Below are 19,760 nucleotides of genomic sequence, written 5' to 3' on the forward strand. Positions count from 1 at the left end.
TAATCCGAGAATAGTAGTATTTGAGGTATTAGAAAAAATGATGCCAAGTCACACAGGTAGCAAGGGTCCCAGTTGGTCTTTTTCCAAAGCTCTTGTTCTTTCTACTATCATGTATTGCTCCCCTCTCAGTCCCAGAAATTATTTGCAGTGCCTAGGTTACATACTTGATCTCCAAAATATATACTGCCAGTTTACAGGCAGGGAAAACATTTTTATCCTAACAAGTGTTGCCATTTTTACTTTAGTTGCATGTGCTGCTGGACAGATGATAAAAAAAAATCAGTATAGTACTCTCCTATTAGCAAAGGAGAGCTTTTTCCCTTTGATACTATCCATAACCTATTCCCTTTGCTGGACATGCAGTCTCCTGTAAGATGGCGATCGAAGCATCAATTAAAGCTTTTATTTTTCATTCCGAAAACATTTTTCCAAAGAACAGGGTATCTGCCTTTAAGAATTTATGTTCTTAAAAAAAGTGAAAATTTATGAACAAATTCACATCAATAAGAAAGTAAACTAAAAAAAAAAGACAAAGAAGATACAGATAAAGATGATTGCAGGGAAATAGTTGCAGCTGGTAATCATTGAGTTATCAAAGTTCAGCTATGCTAAAAATCATCAGGAAGGAGAGCCCACTCTTAGATTCAGAAGTAATGAAGACATACATCATGTGGTGTTAAAATCAAGGCGTGGGAGGTGTTAGCCTGTTCTTAGATCTTAGAGACTGAGCACACTGTGAGTAATAATAATAAAAATAACTTGAACTTCTCACCCATAATAAGCACAATTTTTAAATCTGACTCTGAAGAAATACTTGTAGACATTTAGAAAAGTAATGTATCTTTCCTTCTTCCATAGTTTGCATTATATAGACTATTGAAATTACTATGCACCTCTCCTCCTTAGCAGCTTAGGTCATTATTGGAGGTTCTCAGGATGCATCAGCCTCCAGTTAATGACCACATTTTCAGTCTGTTTCTGATGCTGTTTTCATGTTGCACCAGGCAAGTTGGCAAGTGCTAGACTCTTCCTGTGCTTTGTATTCAGTCCCTTATTTTCAGGTTGTTTTATAACCATTTCACAACCACTATCAATATTTATTAAACCTGTCTGTACATAGGTGGGAATAGTGGGGCCAGAGATGGGTTGCTTTTTATTTTTAGGCAATAAGAAACAGTCTCATCTGTTACTCGAGGTATTGCTTCCATTTGTAAAAGGTATATAATAAATACTGATTTGATTCTAGAGTTGTCCTTTGGGCATTCTTAGTTTTAAACTGTTGCAGATCTTATAAAGAACTATTGGTTATATAAATAAAAGATGTTTTAGAACCTATGCTGCTAACTAGCAATTGTTTTGTAGCACTGTCTTTAAAATTGTTAGTGTATTATTATTGAACTTAATTGCTTAGCTCCAAGGCCAATTGTAGGCACAACTGTGAAGTAAGGGACATTGGTCTTCTATCCCTCTTAGCCCTGTTCACAGCCAGGGGTAGCAGGGCTCCTAGTCTCTCTCTCTCTGTCCTGACTTACGAGGGTATTGCACTCCTCTCCTTGTGGTATGTAAGTCATTAAACATCAGTAGGGTGATCAAGTAGTGTGGTAGACATGGTTGTTGTCTGCCCTGATAATCTCTTCTCTTTAACTGTTAGAGAAACTTCCATGACAAAATTATTTTCTTTTTTATTTTTCTACCTCAACCTTCCTGGCCTTGTTGAAGTGTGTCAACTTAATCAGATAAATTCTATTTTGATTATGAAAATAGTTATTCTCATTTAAGGAAATGACCATTAGTTTTTTTCCTACAGCATTTTGGACTAAAGCTATATGAGACTAGAACTGTAAAGTAGCTATTTTTTATTGATTTTATTGTATCACAATAATCCACTTTTCTGTATTATTCAGAAAAGACATCTAATTTTTGTCTTGTGTTTCAACAGAAGGAGAATATGTTAAAATGTTTATGCGAGGTCGACCAATTACAATGTGTTTTCCTTCTGACGTTGACAACTATGATGACATCAGAACAGAACTGCCTCCAGAGAAGCTCAAACTGGAGTGGGCGTATCCTTTTCTACCATGACAGTAACTTTATTGCTTTGTTTGAAAAAAATGAGTTTGCCTAACCTCTGCCAAAATGATTTTTATCCCAGAAAAGTAAATGTAATGAGCATAACAGCCACTTGAAAAAGTAAGGAGATGTCAGCTCTGATCCTATCACATATTTTATACATTCTGCTATTAGCAATTAAAATTGCCAAAATTAATGTCTTTGAATTGGGCAAACAGTATTCTGTGATCATCACAGCAGGTGTTTGTGATACAGTAGAAAAGTCCTTGGACTGGAATTGAAAGACTGGGGTTTGAGTTTCTGCTCTGCCACTTACTGCCAGTGAACCTGGCTTTCTTCATTTATAAAGGAGTTAACAACCCCTGCCTCACAGGTCTGTTGTAAGAATTAAATAAGAAAGCATCAGTTTTAAGTATTTTGTAACCTGTGAAGTAATGTGAATTACTAAGAGCTCAAATTAACAAGGTGTCTTTTAATTCCAGAATTAACTCCTGTTCTCAGCTAGACTTTTTAAAGAAATGACTCTGTAAAATGGAACTCACACCCTAGCCGGGTAGCTAAGTTGGTTATAGCATTGTCCTGATATGCCAAGGCTGTGGGTTTGATCGCCAGGCAGGGCTCATACAAGAATCAACCAGTGAATGCATGAATAAGTAGAACAACAAATCGGGGTGGGGGTGGTGTGTGTGTGTGTGTGTGTGTGTGTGTGTGTGTGTGTGTGTGTGTCTCACTCCTCCCCCTTTCTCTTTCTCTCTAAAATCAATTTAAAATGTTTTTTAATAGACATTCTCCCTACCAAACTTTTTAATAGATACTCTGCCTATAAAACTGTGCCTGGCTATCTCTGATTTATCATTTAGGTCAAGCATAAATGTCACTTTCTCAGGCAGTCCTTCTTTTGATCCCTGTTTTTTTCTCTCCATTTACATTAGGTCCTCCTTTTACAATGTGATTCTTCTAGCATCCTCTTATTTTTCTTTCCACAGTTTGTAAAGATTTAATTGGCCTTTATTCTTGTCAACTCTGTTAGGGTATAAGCTCCAGGGACACCGGCCCCACACTGGTTTTAATGTTTAGCTCTGTGCCTGACACATCAGGAACTCAGTGCGTGTTTTGTCTGGTGAGTGGGAGAAACTAAGATTCAAACACAGTGTCAGGCATGAGTTTTCGAGGTCCAGTCTAGTCCTCTTTACATTGTACCTTTCTGATTCCCTTAAGTATTCTTGACAGAACTGTTAACACCTTAAAAATTTTGTTCGTTAAAAAACTTGACTCTTTCTTTTAAGATATGGTTATCGAGGAAAGGACTGTCGAGCTAATGTTTACCTTCTTCCTACTGGGGAAATAGTTTATTTCATAGCGTCAGTAGTAGTACTATTTAATTACGAGGAGAGAACTCAACGACACTACCTGGGTCATACAGACTGTGTGAAATGGTTGGTATCATTTAACATTGCTCTTTTTTAAATTTCATGCCCCTTTTTGTTTTTAGGGTTTTGTAAAAATTTTGGTTTTATTGGAAATTTCTTGTGGAGAGCTCAGAATTTTAGGTATTACGGGCATTTTGTAGAATATATTTTGAAAAGAAAAAAGAACTTACAGGCCTCCAAAACAGTTGGTGTGATATCAGCAGCCATAAAACACATCACCTATAATTCTCAATTGGGACCTCTTCTTTCTCTGATCTTTCCTGATCCTTTTCTTCCAGCCTATAGTATCAAGTGTATGTGAGGCACACTAGACTTTTAAAGATATCTGAGAGTGATTATTAGTTACTAAATATTACTGAGGATGTAGTCTATGCAAATAAATATTTGGACTTGATTTTCTTTTTAGGAGAAAGACATCGTAATTGAATAAGGATCATAAGTATCCCATAGGGTGTCAAACTGTAAAAATGTGAGAACTAAATGTTTAGGCATGTTTTAAAATTACTCAATTAATTTTGCTACTTTTTAATTAAGTTCGGTAATTTATTGCTTGACTTTATTACTTTGCAACATTCAGAACTCCTCTGTTCATACTATTCTTGCAACTATATCTTTATCAGAAAGAAATTAATATATAACTATTAGAATATTGTATGGACATTGTTAAACTTTTAGAGATGATTAAAACATTGCCTTTCACACTGGAAGAATAACATAGAATTATTTATTACAATAGTAAAAATTGCAAACAGCCTGTCACTTAGCTGGGGACTAGTGAAGTTGTAAGGTACCCATAGGTTTCCATGCAGCTATTGAAAAGGCATGAGGAAGCTCTTTATGTACGCGTATGTAGTATCTTTCTATATGTAATTTAGGAAGACCCCTAATATGTACCAGTACAAGTTACAGAGCAGGAAAATGTGCACAATGCTTTACCATGTGTGAAAGGGGTGTGCAAAATAAATACTTACCTTGGGTTCCACATGTGAAAAATTTTCAGAATCAACAAAAAGAAGCTGATTAAGATGGGGCAGGGTAGGAAAGAGACTTTTCTCAATATGTCCTTTTATAGCTTTTGACATTTGAACCATGCAGTTGTATTACCTAATCCAGAAATTTTACTTGAGTGTGTGTCTGACTAGAAACTATAATTGTCATTAGGCAGTCTCGACAAAGCTTTATATCCTTAATTATAGGCGTTCCATTCAGCTAGTCTTTAGATGGTTCTCATGGTGCTTGTTCTGTAGTAACTTAGCTGTGAGTTTGGCATGGCTGTGGGAGAATGTGAGCACAGCATTGACCTGCTCCACCACCTTGACTGCAACTCCAGAAACTTTACTTTTCAAAATGTGTTTTAGCCCTGGCTGGTGTAGCTCAGTGGATTGAGCGCGGGGCTGCAAACCAGACAATCGCGGTTCGATTCCCAGTCAGGGCACATGCCTGGGTTGCACACCAGTTCCCTGCAGGCCAGTTCCCAGCAGGGGATGCACGAAAGGCAACCATACATTGATGCTTCTCTCCCTCTCTCCTTCCCTTCCCCTCTAAAGATAAATAAATAAAATATATTTTTTAAATGTGTTTTAAAAGATATTCCAACTGCTAATCTATTAGATTTTTAGTTACTTTTAGTGCAGTTGACCTGAGTAAAGGACATAGACTAGTAAGAAGAAATAATATTAAAGAAACATTATTAATAAACTCTGTCCTCCTTAGCAATCAAAGAAATTTAAACAAGTTATTATTTATACCAGTCAGGTTATCAAGTCATCTCAAGAGATAATAATTCTTATGGGGAAATTATAATGAAACTTTAAAAACATACTTATTTCTTATGATAGTTTTTATTTCTTAAGAACAGTATCTTATTGATTCTGTTCTTCTGGAAAGCAGTGAGCAATACATATCAAGAACAAAAAATGTATATTCTCAAGTTGGGCTTGCCCCTTGGTTGCAAGATGTAGAAAGATTCTACATAGTAACATGAAGACATCTTTTTAAATTTTTTACTAGTTATATATTTATCATGAGGAATGTGGGCATATATACTGTACTATTTTCCATTTGTACATAAAAATTTCTTGCCCTAAGTTTGACCTATAAGAATGTAGCCTTAAGAGCTAATTAAAAGGCTAGAGGCACTAGTGCTCCTTTGTAGAAGAGTAGAAATAATAGAAGAGCTGTTAGGTTAATGATATGTATAAAGTTGTGTAGCAAAATGGAAAAAAATGTTTGTTTTAATAGATTAAAATGACAGTGTAATATTGCATCTTTATTGTAATAAGGCCACATGAATAGGTATATGAACATAGGTGTAGGACTAGAAAGGAACCTGAACAAATGAAGATCATTTAGGTGAAGGGGTCGAGTATAAACTAACCTTATAACCACAGACAACAACATGGTGATTACCAGAAAGGAAGCAGATGGAAGGAAGTAGAAGAAAAAGGGAAAAAGTGAAAGAAAAAAAACCAGCTTGATTTATTATGTCACAGTTATGAATAAGTATTCAGATTTAGTATTTGCATTAAGTTTAACAAAGAAGTACGGCTGAAAACTTAGAAAAGAAAGTCTTTGATAGTTGGTGTTTATTTGATTTGCTAAAGAAAATAAGTCACGATGAGATCTTAATGATTGAAAAACTATTTAAAAAGTATTCATAGATACTAAGGCATATTTCTGCTGTTTCACAAGCTCTTCCTCCATTTAAAATTGTCGTTAATACTGCTTTTTAGCCTTGCCGTGCACCCTGACAAAATCAGGATTGCAACTGGACAGATAGCTGGCGTGGATAAAGATGGAAGGGTGAGTGTGCGGTTTTATGCCTTGTGTACCTGGTGACATTGCTATTAGAACGGAATCGATGGTACTTTTTATATCTCATTTTTATTCTTCTAAAACTTCCAAGATTTCTAGTATAAACAAGGGAAAAAATATTAGATTATAAGAACGTTCCAAAAAAACAAAAGAGAATCATACTACTTAAAGTTTTTTTCTAAAAAAGAAGTGTTCTCTCTAAGAAAACTATTTTCTCTATAAAATGGGAAGGCTGATAAGGTTGCTATCTATCTATCTATCTATCTATTTATTTATTTATTTTACATAGAATAAGTTATCAGTGCTTGTCAGCAGTACTGCAATTTCCCTAAATTGAAGGACCCCCTGGACTTTATATATGAGTAGCACTGATAACGCTTAAAATTTTTTAGTTACTATTCAGTAACACTAAATAGGCTTAAGTAACAAATCTCTTATTTGTAAGGCTCAGCAGTGAAAATTAGTAGTGAGTGACTAGCAGTACGTGACTGTACTGACAGCACTCTCTGGCTTCAGTTTCTTTGACAAAAAAGAGTTGGAGGGCTAATATTGGATGACTTATAAGACCCCTTCCAGGTCCAGATTCTGATTTAAAAAACTGTTTGTGTAGCAATTTATTGAACACTAATTTTTTAAAGTATTATTTTCCTAGAAATAAAGGTAATGCAATAAAACCAGGGTCTCCAGAGCAAGTTTTCCTGGGTTGAAATCCTGACTCCAGCTTTTAATAGCTATAGAACTTTGGACAAGTTATTTTAATCTCTGTATCTCAGTTTCCTCATTTGTTAAATGGTGATTGTAATAGTACATAGCTCATAGAATTATGAAGATTAAATACATTAATACCTGTGATGTACTTAGAATGATGTGTGGCACTTAGAAACTACTCAGATCATCTCCTGCTACTGTTATCACTGTTGTTACATGGTTATTTTCAAGATATGAGGAGAAAATACCTGCTCAGGATTGTTAGGGGGCATATCTAAATGTAGTAGGTATTTTTACTAGCTATTTATTCATCCCTATTACTCTTTAAAGATACTAAACAGTTCTGTGCTTTAGTGGTATTTATTGGCATCCACCTATGTACCAATGAGTCCTGCTGTCTTGTGTTTCTCCCCTTGGTTTTGCAGCCTCTGCAACCCCATGTCAGGGTGTGGGATTCAGTTAGTCTATCCACACTGCAGATTATTGGACTTGGGACTTTTGAGCGTGGAGTAGGATGCCTGGATTTTTCAAAAGCAGTAAGTAACAATTTTTAAAGAAGTAAGCAGGTGATACAAAGAAGCTGACAAGAAGTTAAGCTCAGTGGTGTGTGTGTGTGTGTGTGTGCGCGCGTGTGTGTGCTGTGCATGCATATTCACAGAAAGTGATAACTCTGAGTTGAAATATGAGATGTGAACCAGCATCACTACTTACTGAAGTACTTTGGTTTAGACAGAATCCAAGATATTACACTTAATTATGCTTAATTTTGTTCTCTCCTGAAATATGATTCTAGTATACTATCAGGAAATAATTAGAGGAATACATGCATACCATTGTAAAATTAAAACAAGCAGTAAGATGTACTTTTGTTTAGTTTGAATGATGGAGCTCTCTGTTTATTTAGAAAATTCATGGACATGTAACTTGGCCAATTATGCACAAATATTGTCTTTTCTTAATGTCATGTTGGAGCAAGAGAACAATCAGACCTTTGTATTTATTCACAAAAGTCATGAATTATCTTTGTTCTGAATTGATGACAACATGAGTTTAAAATTCAGGGCTTAGCAATCTTACTTTACCCTCGAGGCTTTATTCTGAGGGGAAAATAAAACAGAATGTTACTCATTTAAACATTCTGTTCACTCTTGAATTATATGTAATTACTACAAAGTATATAGGAGACCTACTTGTTAAGATCCATAATTTTAAATTTCAGATATAAATATTCCTCCAGATTTTATTGGGTCTCATTTATACTTTAGAATATATGTATTCATATCATCTCTGCAGTTCCTATCAGCAGCTGTGTTCTGGATTATGGGAGTTTTGTGGGGGACATGGAGGAGGAAGGGACATTTTTAGAACAGAAAGATAAATTTGGGTGGATATAGTAATGTTGCTAGCGTGAAGGCACTGTGAATGTCAAGAATGAGATGAGTCAGGAATTAGGGGAAAGGCATATAGGAAAGGAGATAAAAGGACAGAAAGGAAATACTTTTATACTATCTTATTTTTCTCTCCCTAAAATCTTTGTAGCAGGAACTGTTGTCATGTCATTGATAGCACTGCTACAAGTTAAGAGTATCTTGGATTGCCTCCTACTCTAACTTTTCCTAGGTTAGGTCATCCTTCCAGTACAAGGTAAAAGATCTGGAGGAGAGAGTGAGCTCTGCCCTTCCTTGGTACTTCTCCTTTTCACTACAGTATTTCTTTGTTCCATAGACATCTAAGGCATATGCTGCAGATGCTAGTAGGAAAAAAATAATTTGTAAAATCACAGCAAATTCACAATTATTAACAGCCACACCTAAAACAAAAACAAACCAAGCAGACAACCAGAACAGGAACAGAACCACAGAAATGGAGATCATATGGAGGGTTAGCCACAGGGGAGTGGGAGGAGGAGAGAGGGGGAAAAGGTACAGAGAATAAGTAGCATAGATGGTAGGTAGAAAATAGATAGGGGGGAGGGCAAGAATAGTATGGGAAGTGTAGAAGCTAAAGAACTTATGACACATGAACTAAAGGGGGGAATGTGGGTGGGAGAGGGTGTGCAGGGTGAAGGGTAATGAAGGGAAAATGGGACAACTATATAGCATAATCAATAAAATATATTAAAAATTAAAAAATAATTTTTAAATGTCATCCACAGTTGCGTTTCTTAAACTGGGAAGCTTAAATTATGTGAATGAAAATCATTTTGGAAAAATAAATAGAAAGGAATTTAGCTATGCTTTTCTTTTGTTTATTCATATTAATGTATAGCATGGAACCCAAAATTGGCAAACTTTAGCCATTAATTTTAGCTTGTTCCATCAAACTGTCAAAACTTAGAAGCAAAGTTATAAAAATATGTACTTTTCACTCCTATTTCAAGGGAATATACTTTAAATACAGCAAGGCAAGAGGGAAGCATAAGATGCAGAAGAGACTAGCAATCTTCAAAATGAATTATTTGCTCTCTCTGAATAATAGAATTGACTAGATGGCAAGTAGAAATCAACTTGGGGGAAATTTTTTTAAAAGAAAATATTTTTTAGCCCTGGGTGGTATAGCTCAGTGGATTGAGCACGAGCCTTCAAACCAAAGGGTCGCCTGTTCAATTCCCAGTCAGGGCACATGCCTGGGCTGCAGGCCAGGTCCCCAGTAAAGGGCACATGAGAGGCAACCACATTTTGTTATTTCTCTCCCTCTCTTCCTCCTCCCTTCCCTTCTCTCTAAAGATAAAAAAATAAAATCTAAAAAAAAATTTTTTTAAGAATCTTTATTGTATTTCTGAAGAACACATAGTTTTAGTAAGTAGTATATTCAGTATATTTCAGGGAATTATAAGTGTAAAGGATTTGGGACTATCTTAATGTTGGCAGTTTTAATAATGTATTTTTTCTTAGAAAGTCAGCCTTATCTGGAAAATTTTAAAAGCCTTTAATCGACTCTCATTAGGACTCGGGTGTTCATCTGTGTGTTATTGACGACTCCAATGAGCACATGCTTACTGTGTGGGATTGGCACAAAAAGTCAAAAGCAGCAGAAATAAAGGTAAGTCAAAAATTTTCAGTTATTATCTTTTAGAATACATTACTTGTTTTGCACATTTTTGGAGGTATATTGCATATCCTCTATTTGCAAGAGCTTACCAACTGGCCAAATCCATCAGATTTACTGAATTGTCATCATTTTATGGTATTAAGAGCACCATTTTTATGGTTTTCTTAAGATAAAATATTAGGGATATTTCAGGCACATTGCATTTGCTACCGAAATGCAAAGTAAATGGATGTCTAATCTCAAAATTAATACTGAATACTACTTGACTACTGCTTTTTAAACAAAATGTGTTATTTCATTCACTGTTTAAAGCTTTAAACATCTAAGGAAAATTTCATTCATAGGAGTATGGCTGATGTAACTGAAAAGCATGTATAACAATAAGCTTTTTGGTCTTAATTATGTTTGTTGGATTATTACAGCATACTTTCTAGTAGCTATTGAATAGTGTTGATTCTTTGTGTGGGTCGGGCTATAACTTGTAAAAGAGGAATGTAAGGTTAGCATTGCGACTGTATTCACATGGGTCAGAAATGGCCTCCCTCTGACAGGCTTTCAGAGGGATTCAGAGTGACAGGATGACTAAAAAAAGCCTGTGACATATTTGCTGTACTCTTAAATAACATCACATTCCTCTTTAGTTGCGAGCCTCTCTCTCTCTCTCTCTCTGTCTCAGCAGTTTTGTTCTGTATTAGCTTCCAGCTTTTAGCTTGTTGGTTGGAAAGAGGTTATGTTTTTCAAATAGTGTAAGTTAATCTTTTGAAAGATATAGAGTAGATTTGATTGTACTGGAGAAGACTATAAGACATCAGGAAATCTCAGATTTTAAAAAGTATAAAGAACTCATGGACACAGACAACAGTGCGGTGATTGCCTGGGTGGGGTTGTGGAGGGAGGTGAAGGAAGGTACAGGGGGATAAGTGGTGAAGGACCGAGACTTGTCTTGGGGTGGTGAGCACACGATACTGTGCACAGATGATGTACAGTGGAACTGTGCACTTGAAACCTATATAATTTTGTTAACCAATGCCATCCCAATAAATTTAGTAAAAAGGAAAAGTAAAATGAAAATATAGGTAATCTTTCAGTCATTTCTTAGAATAATTTGAATTATTCAGAATAACATTGAAACATAGGAAGTTACAGCAAAGTGCACTATGTGAATTTTGATCCTTTGTAATAAAGGTTACCAGATGAAGTCTTATGGTTTTCCCCCTACTGGCCATTCCTTGGTCTGCTTTCCAGGACCTCAGATGTTGGTGTTACTCAGAGTTGTATCTTCTGTCCTCCACTGACATCATATACTGCTACCATGGCCCTAGTTACTATCTGCCGTGTCCCACATCATTTACTTGCAGCTCACATCTCTCTCACAGATTTAAGCCTACATTTCTTCTTGCCTGCTAGGCATCTTTATTTGAATGTCCTATCCCACAAGTCAAAATCAACATAGCCGAATCTGTACCAATCATCTTTCTTTCTTTTTTAAAAATATTTTATTGGTTATGCTACTACAGTTGTCCCATTTTTTTCCTCCCCTTTATTCCCCTCTGCCCAACACCCCCTTCCCACTAGCATCCCCCACCCCCTCTTCTTGGTTCATGACCATGGGTCAAACATATAAGTTCTTTGGCTTCTCCATTTCCTGTACTATTCCTAACCTCCCCTTGTCTGTTTTGTACCTACCTTTTATGCTTCTTATTCCCTGTACCTTTTCCCCTACTCTCCCTCCCCTTCCTCCCTGCTAATAACCCTCCATGTGATCTCCATTTCTGTGATCCTGATCCTGTTGTAGTTGCTTAGTTTGTTTCTGTTTCTATTGTTTTGGGGGGGCAGTTGTTGATAGTTGTGAGTTTGTCGTCATTTTACTGTTCATATTTTTTATCATCTTTTTCTTAGATAAGTCCCTTTAACATTTCATATAATAAGGGCTTGGTGATGATGAACTCCTTTAACTTGATCTTATCTGGGAGGCACTTTATCTGCCCTTCCATTCTAAATGAAAGCTTTGCTGGATGGAGTAATTGTGGATATAGGTCCTTGCCTTTCATGATTTTGAATACTTCTTTCCAGCCCCTTCCTGGTCTGCAAGGTTTCTTTTGAGAAATCAGCTGATATCCTTATGGGAACTTCCTTGAAGTAACTGTCTTCTTTTCTCTGGCTGCTTTTGGGATTCTCTCTCTCCTTATCTTTAATCTTGGATAATGTAATTATGATGTGCCTTGATGTGTACTTCCCTGGGTCCAACTTCTTTGGGACTCTCTGAGCTTCCTGGGCTTCCTGGAAGTCTGTTTCTTTTGCCAGATTGGAGAAGTTCTCCATTATTTTTTCAAATAAGGTTTTAATATCTCGCTCTTCCTCTTCTCCTTCTGGCTAACCATCTTTCTTAGCTCCCAGCCAATTTCACTCTACTTAGTTGCCCAAGATAGATATGGCTCCTTGTCCCTTGTTTCTCATACCCAATCATGTAGCAGGTTCTCTAAACTCTATTCCAAATGTCTCTATTAGAACTCTTTCCGGTGCAAGTGACAGCAAAACAAGGAAAGCTATCCAAAAGAGAATCTATCAATTAATATTTAGGGAAGAAAAAAGCCCTCTAGTAAAGGTCATAGGGGGATTTTGCCTTAGGAGTGACTTGATTCAGGGGCTGAGTCACTGGTTCCCTGTCATTCCTCTTAGCTTCTCCCCGCTTGTTGACCTTACTCTATTCTGTACGTGAGCTCTGTCCTTGCTTAAGTTACAAGAATTTGGGGAGTTGTGTTATATAACTTGTTGATTTATATAAGTTTAGAATTCAGTAAGGCAACTTGAAAACCTTATTGGCAGAAGTTAAAGACAACCCAAGTAAATGGAGAAATAATACAATAAAAACAGGTAGAAGACAGTATTATAAAGATGTTACTTTTCTGCATATTGATCTGTATTGTTCAACATAGTCAAAATCCCAGCAGTGATTTTTGTGGGTTCTATGTGATTCCATTTACATAAGACATACAAAGCCTAATCTGTGGTCTTACAAATTAGGATCATGGTCACTTCAGCAGGGGGAGGGGATAATGACTGGAAAAGGGATCTGAGGTGTTTCTGAGATATTAGTAATATTCACCTTTTTGTTCTAGATGCTATACAGAGGTATGCCAATTTCAGAAAATCTATCAAGCTATGTACTTAGGATCTGCAAACTTTTCTAGATAATATACATCAATAAAAAGTTAAAATTTCATAGATCACTCCATTTTGTATCTCAGATATCTTTTTCACTAGCATTATGTGTTTATATAGTAGGAATATTTATAGTTAATTTTATAATCCTTGATTAATCACTTTGTCATAAGACTCAACTGTCAAGGAGTTTTGATTTAAGTGAAAACTAAGGACTGTTCAGGCTGGTTTTAAAAGACAACATCATCCTGGAAGAGAGCTGATTAATTTTACTTTGTTAATTAACACATTGTCTTTAAATTTTACTTTGACTTGCTAGGTATATGTAGTTCTATTTCAAACATTGTGGAAAACTATAACAGAAAAGGTTATATCGTTGTTGTTTTCTTCATTTTATAACTTGTAAGGGGAGAAAGCATTCAGATTAAATTGTTTGGGTCTCACTTATCTGTCTATACAAGGCTGTAGAGCCCAATTGTTAGTAGAAAAGTAAAATTTGTAGGAATATTGGAGCCATGGGGAATTTTTAAAAATTAGTTTAGTTCCTTCAAGTGTCATTTTATAAGAAGATTTTTGGCATTATATTTAACTCACTTTGTTTATAAGATTAGCATATTTACCATGTTGGATTACAATGAATAAATGTTTCTACACACATAAACTTACTTCTTCGCTAAAAGAAAAAGAACTTTAAAGATTACCCTCCAGGTGGACACCATCTACCAGTAAATAGCTTTACAAACATAGATTTCACCTTACTGTTAAGTTTGAGTAGGTGCTTTTACCATAAAACATCAATTTAGTAAGAATTGAATATGATTTACTGAAACATGGTGTTTTTAATCCTCAATTTAGAAATTTTCGTGAAAAAACTACTTGTAATTCCTTTAGACTCTCATGCCTATTTTCTTCCTTTTTTGCTCTAGTTTTTTCAAAAATTTAACTTCTGACTTTTCTGAGGTTTTTGTTTTTGTTTTTAAGGAAATGGCATAAAAGCTCTTTGTTTTTTAATTTTTTTATGTCTGTATGAATCAGTAGTGACCAGTTTTAAGTCTGAGGGCAAATCTCTAAATCAGTAATATTTTTCTTAAATGAGCAAGTGGTCAGTAATAGTAGTACAAAGAAAGATAAGACTTTTTTAAAAACCAGAATGTCAGTGTCTTTAAGACAAATATACATTGCTCTTGCATTTGATAGTTTTAGTGTACTTTCTTTCCGCTAAACATGCAAGAAACTGAAATACCCTAAAACTAATTTATATAAATGTCTTCTTAATGCAGTTATTATATATAAATAGTGTAAGAGATGACATAATAGTATAAAGACATTACTTTTAAATCATTATTATAAAGATGTTGAGGAAAATAGATCTTGGAAGAAAAGCATTTCCTGAAAACGTGTTCCTGTCTTTGATCATCAGTAGCTGTGATTGGTACTTGATAGAGAAAAGAATATATAGTCTACTAAGGCAGGGGTGTTAAGCTCATTTTCACCAGGGGCCACATTAGCCTTGCACTAGCCTTCAAAGGGCTAAATGTAATTTTAGGACTGTATAAATGTAACTGCTCCTTAACAGTTAAGCAAGAGCTCGGTGCCAGGTAGAAACAAGGTGGAGGGCTGGATTCGGCCCTGGGGCCTTGTGTTTGCCACCTGTGATCTAAGGCTTCATTTCTCTTTCCACAGACAACAAACGAAGTTGTTTTGGCTGTGGAATTCCATCCAACAGATGCAAATACCATAATAACATGTGGTAAATCTCATATTTTTTTCTGGACCTGGAGTGGCAATTCACTAACAAGGAAACAGGGAATTTTTGGGGTAAGGATCAGAATGTTATAAATTCATTATGACACTTTAATTTTTTAATTGATGAGTGAGCATGAAGTCATCATGCCAAAGGGAAAACTGAAAATTCTTATTGTTTCTTTGTAGAAATATGAAAAACCAAAATTTGTGCAGTGTTTAGCATTTTTGGGGAATGGAGATGTTCTAACTGGAGACTCTGGTGGAGTCTTACTTACATGGAGCAAAACTACTGTAGAACCCACACCTGGGAAAGGACCTAAAGGTACAGTACTCTGATATTAACGTCATTCCTTTTTAATTTGCACATACTGCTTGCTATTGCAGTCCCATCTCATTCCCAGTCCAGAAGAAAACTGCAGCAAAACCATATGAGAACCACTAACATGCCTCATGTTTTTAAGGTTCTTCATGATGACCTTTCTTAAATTAAAATACTCAGTTATTAAGCACATATAACCTAATACAAAATAATTAGAAATTATATAGATATATGTTAATTTAAACAGTATAAAGATTAAGAGACAAATCTCTCTGATCTTCTGCGTTCTGTGATGCCTTCACAGAAGAAATGGTATTTAAAATTAATCCAAAAGAATGTTACAAGATCACAAGTTATGGAACTCTGATCCCAGTTTAGAGAAACAGTACAAGCAAAAGTAGAAAGATTGGAATGTGAGGCATTCGGGGTAATGTGAATAAATCTGTCATGTGAAAGTGGTAATAGAAAAAAGAGCCAATCGAATGAAATATGATTTTTAAAATACCAGTGTTTTATAGTTCTTCTCAAGAGTTTAATATACACTAAACCATTGAAAATTCATGTAGGAATGAAAGATACAGGTTTTCTCAGTTTGTAAGCCTGCCCAAACTGTTAATCAGAACTGTTCCATGTAAATGGCTAGTCTTGGCTCTGTTTCGCAGCTTCCGATACTATCAAACAAGCAATGGCCAGCTACTCCCCCCACCCCCCATCCCCCACCTATGTCAGGTGGCCCCAGGCCTGACACTAGAAGCAGCCAGCCTGACTTCACAGCCTGGCTTCCTTGGGAATCTCCAAGTCCAGCACAAATACCAGCCATCTCAGATGGTTGCTATATGTGGGGAGAGTGTGGAGGAAGAGGTGAAGAGGTGAGGGCATTAAGAAGTACAAATTTGTGGTCACAGAATAGCCATGGGATGTAGAGTACACTAGAGGAAATGGAGTAACCACAGAATTTATATACATGACCCATGGACGTGAACAATGGTGGCAGGATGGCCTGAGGGGGAGTGCTGGGTGGAGGGGGGCAAAGGGGAAAAAAGTTGAGACAACTAACTGCATAATTAATAAAATATAATTTAAAAAAATAGAATACTTCTCTAGTTGGTCAGAGCCACTGCTCCAAGTACCCATTTTTGTCCCAATGCCATCTCCTGTTCCTTGTGTCTCAGCAAATAAACAGGGTGATCCTTGGCTTCGTCTCTCTGGAGTCTCTGCATCAGACCGTGGAAATCACCACGTGTGATTTACACTTACGTAAGGCAATCCTTGTTCCCCTGCTCAGAAGGGAAGACCCAATTTATATGTTTGACTTTCCTAATGGATTTCCTCAGGACTAACAGTGTCGGGCATATGTTCTTAACTGTTGAAAATTATTTGTTAAACATTTCCTTAAGGAAATGACTTTAATCTTACTTTTGAGTGTCACTGTAGTTGAGTGGTACTAATCGAAGTACTGTTTTCACTGAAGTGTGGAATTTGAGTATAGCATTGTAGGTGTCTTATGATCGTATTTTAAAAATCTTTTTATATTTATTTATTTTTAGAGAGTGGGGGAGGGAGGGCAAAAAAGGGGGGGAGAAACATTAGTATGTGGTTGGCTCTCATGTGCCCCCTACTGGGGACCTGGCCTGCAGCCCAGGCATGTGCCCTGACTGGGAGTTGAACCAGCAACCTTTTGGTTCCAGGTCGGCACTCAGTCCACTGAACCACACAAGCCAGGGTGACTGTGAAGATTTTTATTGTGTGTTTTGTAAGAGATTACCATCATTGGTGTTTTCCATATCCATTCACCTGAATTTCTAAAAGTTTTGCAGTTGAGTTGAATTTAGATGTATTCAGAAGCTTTAAAAAATCCATAAATTGTATTATCAGTGACCCTGATCTCAATGATTGGCCATGTATTCATAGTCTCTTTCATTTACTTTATGTTCAAAATTCACATATGACAAGGATGGCAGTGGGTTGAAGAATCTTAATAGAAAAGAAAGTTAGAACATCAGTATTTTATCAACTACCTTTCCCACTTTTCAGAATCTGAAATGCCCAGAACATTGTATTTCAAAACCATGACTTAAATTGTTGACATGTTATCCTCTGGTACAGAGCATGATTTGGGTATAAATGTATCCTTTATTAGCTTAATGTGTGTCAAGACTAGAGAGGTTGGGAAAGGTTCGGAGGTGATTTTTATTACAGTTTTTGTCTGAAAAAATTGTGCAATGAAAATCTGCATATGCAAACACAGGAAATGGGAAATCTGATGTAAACTGTTGGGGACATGAAATGGCCTGTGTTGTGCTCTGCTGCAAAACTGACCCTGTTATAGGCAAACTTGCTAAGAATGTTGTTTCTTCATTTGTATATTTGGGGTTTTCAGTACGTCTGGGAAGGATTTGGTGCATACGGTGAAATAAATGTGTCAACTCAGATCACAGCAGAGTTTACTGTTTCCGCTTTAAAAGTCTTGCCAAAATTCAATAAATTGATCCAAGTTGTATATTCCCCAATAGGACATTTTTGTACCCACTGCAATCTTACAACTAAAATGTGAGTGTACTGTGCTGTCATGTTCCTTAAGGGACGTTTTTTGGATGGCACAAACATAATTCCACAGCTGTTTCTTTTATTCTAGTATGAGACACAAGGCAGAACTGTGTTCTGTGCCTTGTAAGCTCTCCTGTATAATTTCTTGCTTTGGTATCTTAAATATGTACTAACAGAAATTTTCAAAGTAGTTAGTATATTCTATTTCTTTTTCCCCAGTTTCATTGATCTATAACACTGTATATTTAAGACATACAACATAATGATTTGATATGTACTGCACTATGATTAACATAAGTTAATATCCATCACCTAACATAGTTTTGTGTATGCGTGTGTGAGTGATGAGAACTTTGAATATCATCCCCTTGGCAGCCTTCGAATACATGGTGCAGTGCCGTTAACTTTAGTCACCATGCTGTTCATTACCTCTCAGAACTTACTTGTTTGATCACCGAAAGCTTATACCTTTTGACTACTTTCACCCCGTTCCCCTACCCTGGCCTCTGGCAACCACTGGTCTGTTCTCTTCCTATGGTTTTTTTCTTAGATTCCACAGGTACGTGAGATCATACAGTAGTTGTATTTCACTCTCATTGTACTTTAACGTCGTGTCCTTGGGACTGTTTATATTGTTGAAAATGGCAGAATCTCCTTTTTTATTCCATTGTGTGTGTACGGGTCTGTGTGTGTATACACACACACACTGCATTTTCTTGATTCATTTCTCTGTCAGTAGACACTTAAGTTGTACAAGGTATTTGTTATTTCCTACATACATGAAATAGTTCAGTTTTTTCTTATATTAAATAATACATAGTTTTTAAGAGGGGGATGGGAAGTTGATGGTATCTACTACACCATAAAAATGTTCATTATTCTTACATCTAAGTTCTTTTTAGGAACTAAGGAACACACCACCATTTTACCTACTCTCCAAATAATTGACATGGGCCCATTTGCTCAGTTGCTAAGAATATAACATAAATTTCAAAGTCTCCTTGGCATTCGTGTTAGGCACAGAAAGCCCGCCAAACATCTTTACTTGGCAGTCCAGGTAAACTTGCTTTTTATGGAAGCTTCGCTCTGTTAGAGATGAGAGGAAAGGGGCAGCTGGCAGGGACGCTCGCAGGGACGTGGCACTGATTGCATCTGGAGACGCGATAGGTTTTTAAGTTCAGGCATAATTATTTTTTTTGGCCTCTTTTTTAAACATTACTTGGCTTGAATTGAAATGTCAGAAATACAGGCTTCAGGAAGCATTTGTTCTTCAGTTATATTTTCTATTTGGTAACATTCCATCATTCTAGGAAGATCTTAAGTGTTTAGCAAGGTTTTTGTCATGTTTAAAAGTTTGGAAAACTGAATTAAAAGTGGAAAAACTGTATTTCATTTTTCTGCTTTCTGATGCAGATCTGTGAGCCTCCACACCTCTGCTTTTTGTAATTTTACATTGTAGTTTAAAAGACTACTCTTATTCATTTAACCATGTATGAGAAAGTATGCCCCCTCCCCCTTAAAGGCTCAAATAAAGCCGACAGTACTCAGAAAATTCACGTCTCAGATGCCCTTTCTCTCTTAGTCACCTCACACATTGTAGGTGACTGGCTAGCTAGCCTGCTGGACACAGTTATATTGTTTGAAGTATTTCTACTTGATGAATGTTGGTGCGAGCTGAAGCAGTCACCCTCAACAGCAAGTTTGTTGGAGTTCTGCTTTCATTCCGCTAAATCGGGCAAGCTTTACTCCAACTCAGCCAGGCTTTCTTTCCTCCCTGTCAGACATACCGTCTGGTGAGTATCTGTACCACTAGCACCCTCACACTCAGTGATCTTTAGTCAGCTGTAGCTTTTTTTTTAAGGATACTGAAGCCCTACAAATTTTAGTTAATTTTTAAAATATAATTGTCAGCT

General features: G+C 36.3%; 1 protein-coding gene across 4 annotated transcripts in view; it reads left to right on the forward strand.

Annotated features, from left to right (window-relative positions):
• EML4 (EMAP like 4) overlaps positions 1-19,760 on the forward strand; it is a 208,170-nt gene that overhangs the window by 153,857 nt on the left and 34,553 nt on the right. For all 4 annotated transcript variants that reach the window (XR_008391938.1, XR_008391937.1, XM_053666818.1 and 1 more), the window contains exons 7-13: positions 1,940-2,063; positions 3,357-3,506; positions 6,233-6,302; positions 7,448-7,558; positions 9,969-10,064; positions 14,919-15,053; positions 15,168-15,303. Coding sequence is in view for 2 of the 4 variants with exons in the window: in XM_053666818.1 (XP_053522793.1) it covers positions 1,940-2,063; positions 3,357-3,506; positions 6,233-6,302; positions 7,448-7,558; positions 9,969-10,064; positions 14,919-15,053; positions 15,168-15,303 (822 nt within the window). In the remaining 2 variants the exon portion in view is untranslated. The remainder of the gene's footprint in view (positions 1-1,939; positions 2,064-3,356; positions 3,507-6,232; positions 6,303-7,447; positions 7,559-9,968; positions 10,065-14,918; positions 15,054-15,167; positions 15,304-19,760) is intronic.

Source organism: Artibeus jamaicensis, unplaced genomic scaffold (genome assembly GCF_021234435.1).
Source record: "Artibeus jamaicensis isolate MK-2021 breed Jamaican fruit bat unplaced genomic scaffold, CSHL_Jam_final contig_465, whole genome shotgun sequence".
NCBI classification, from domain to species: domain Eukaryota; kingdom Metazoa; phylum Chordata; class Mammalia; order Chiroptera; family Phyllostomidae; genus Artibeus; species Artibeus jamaicensis.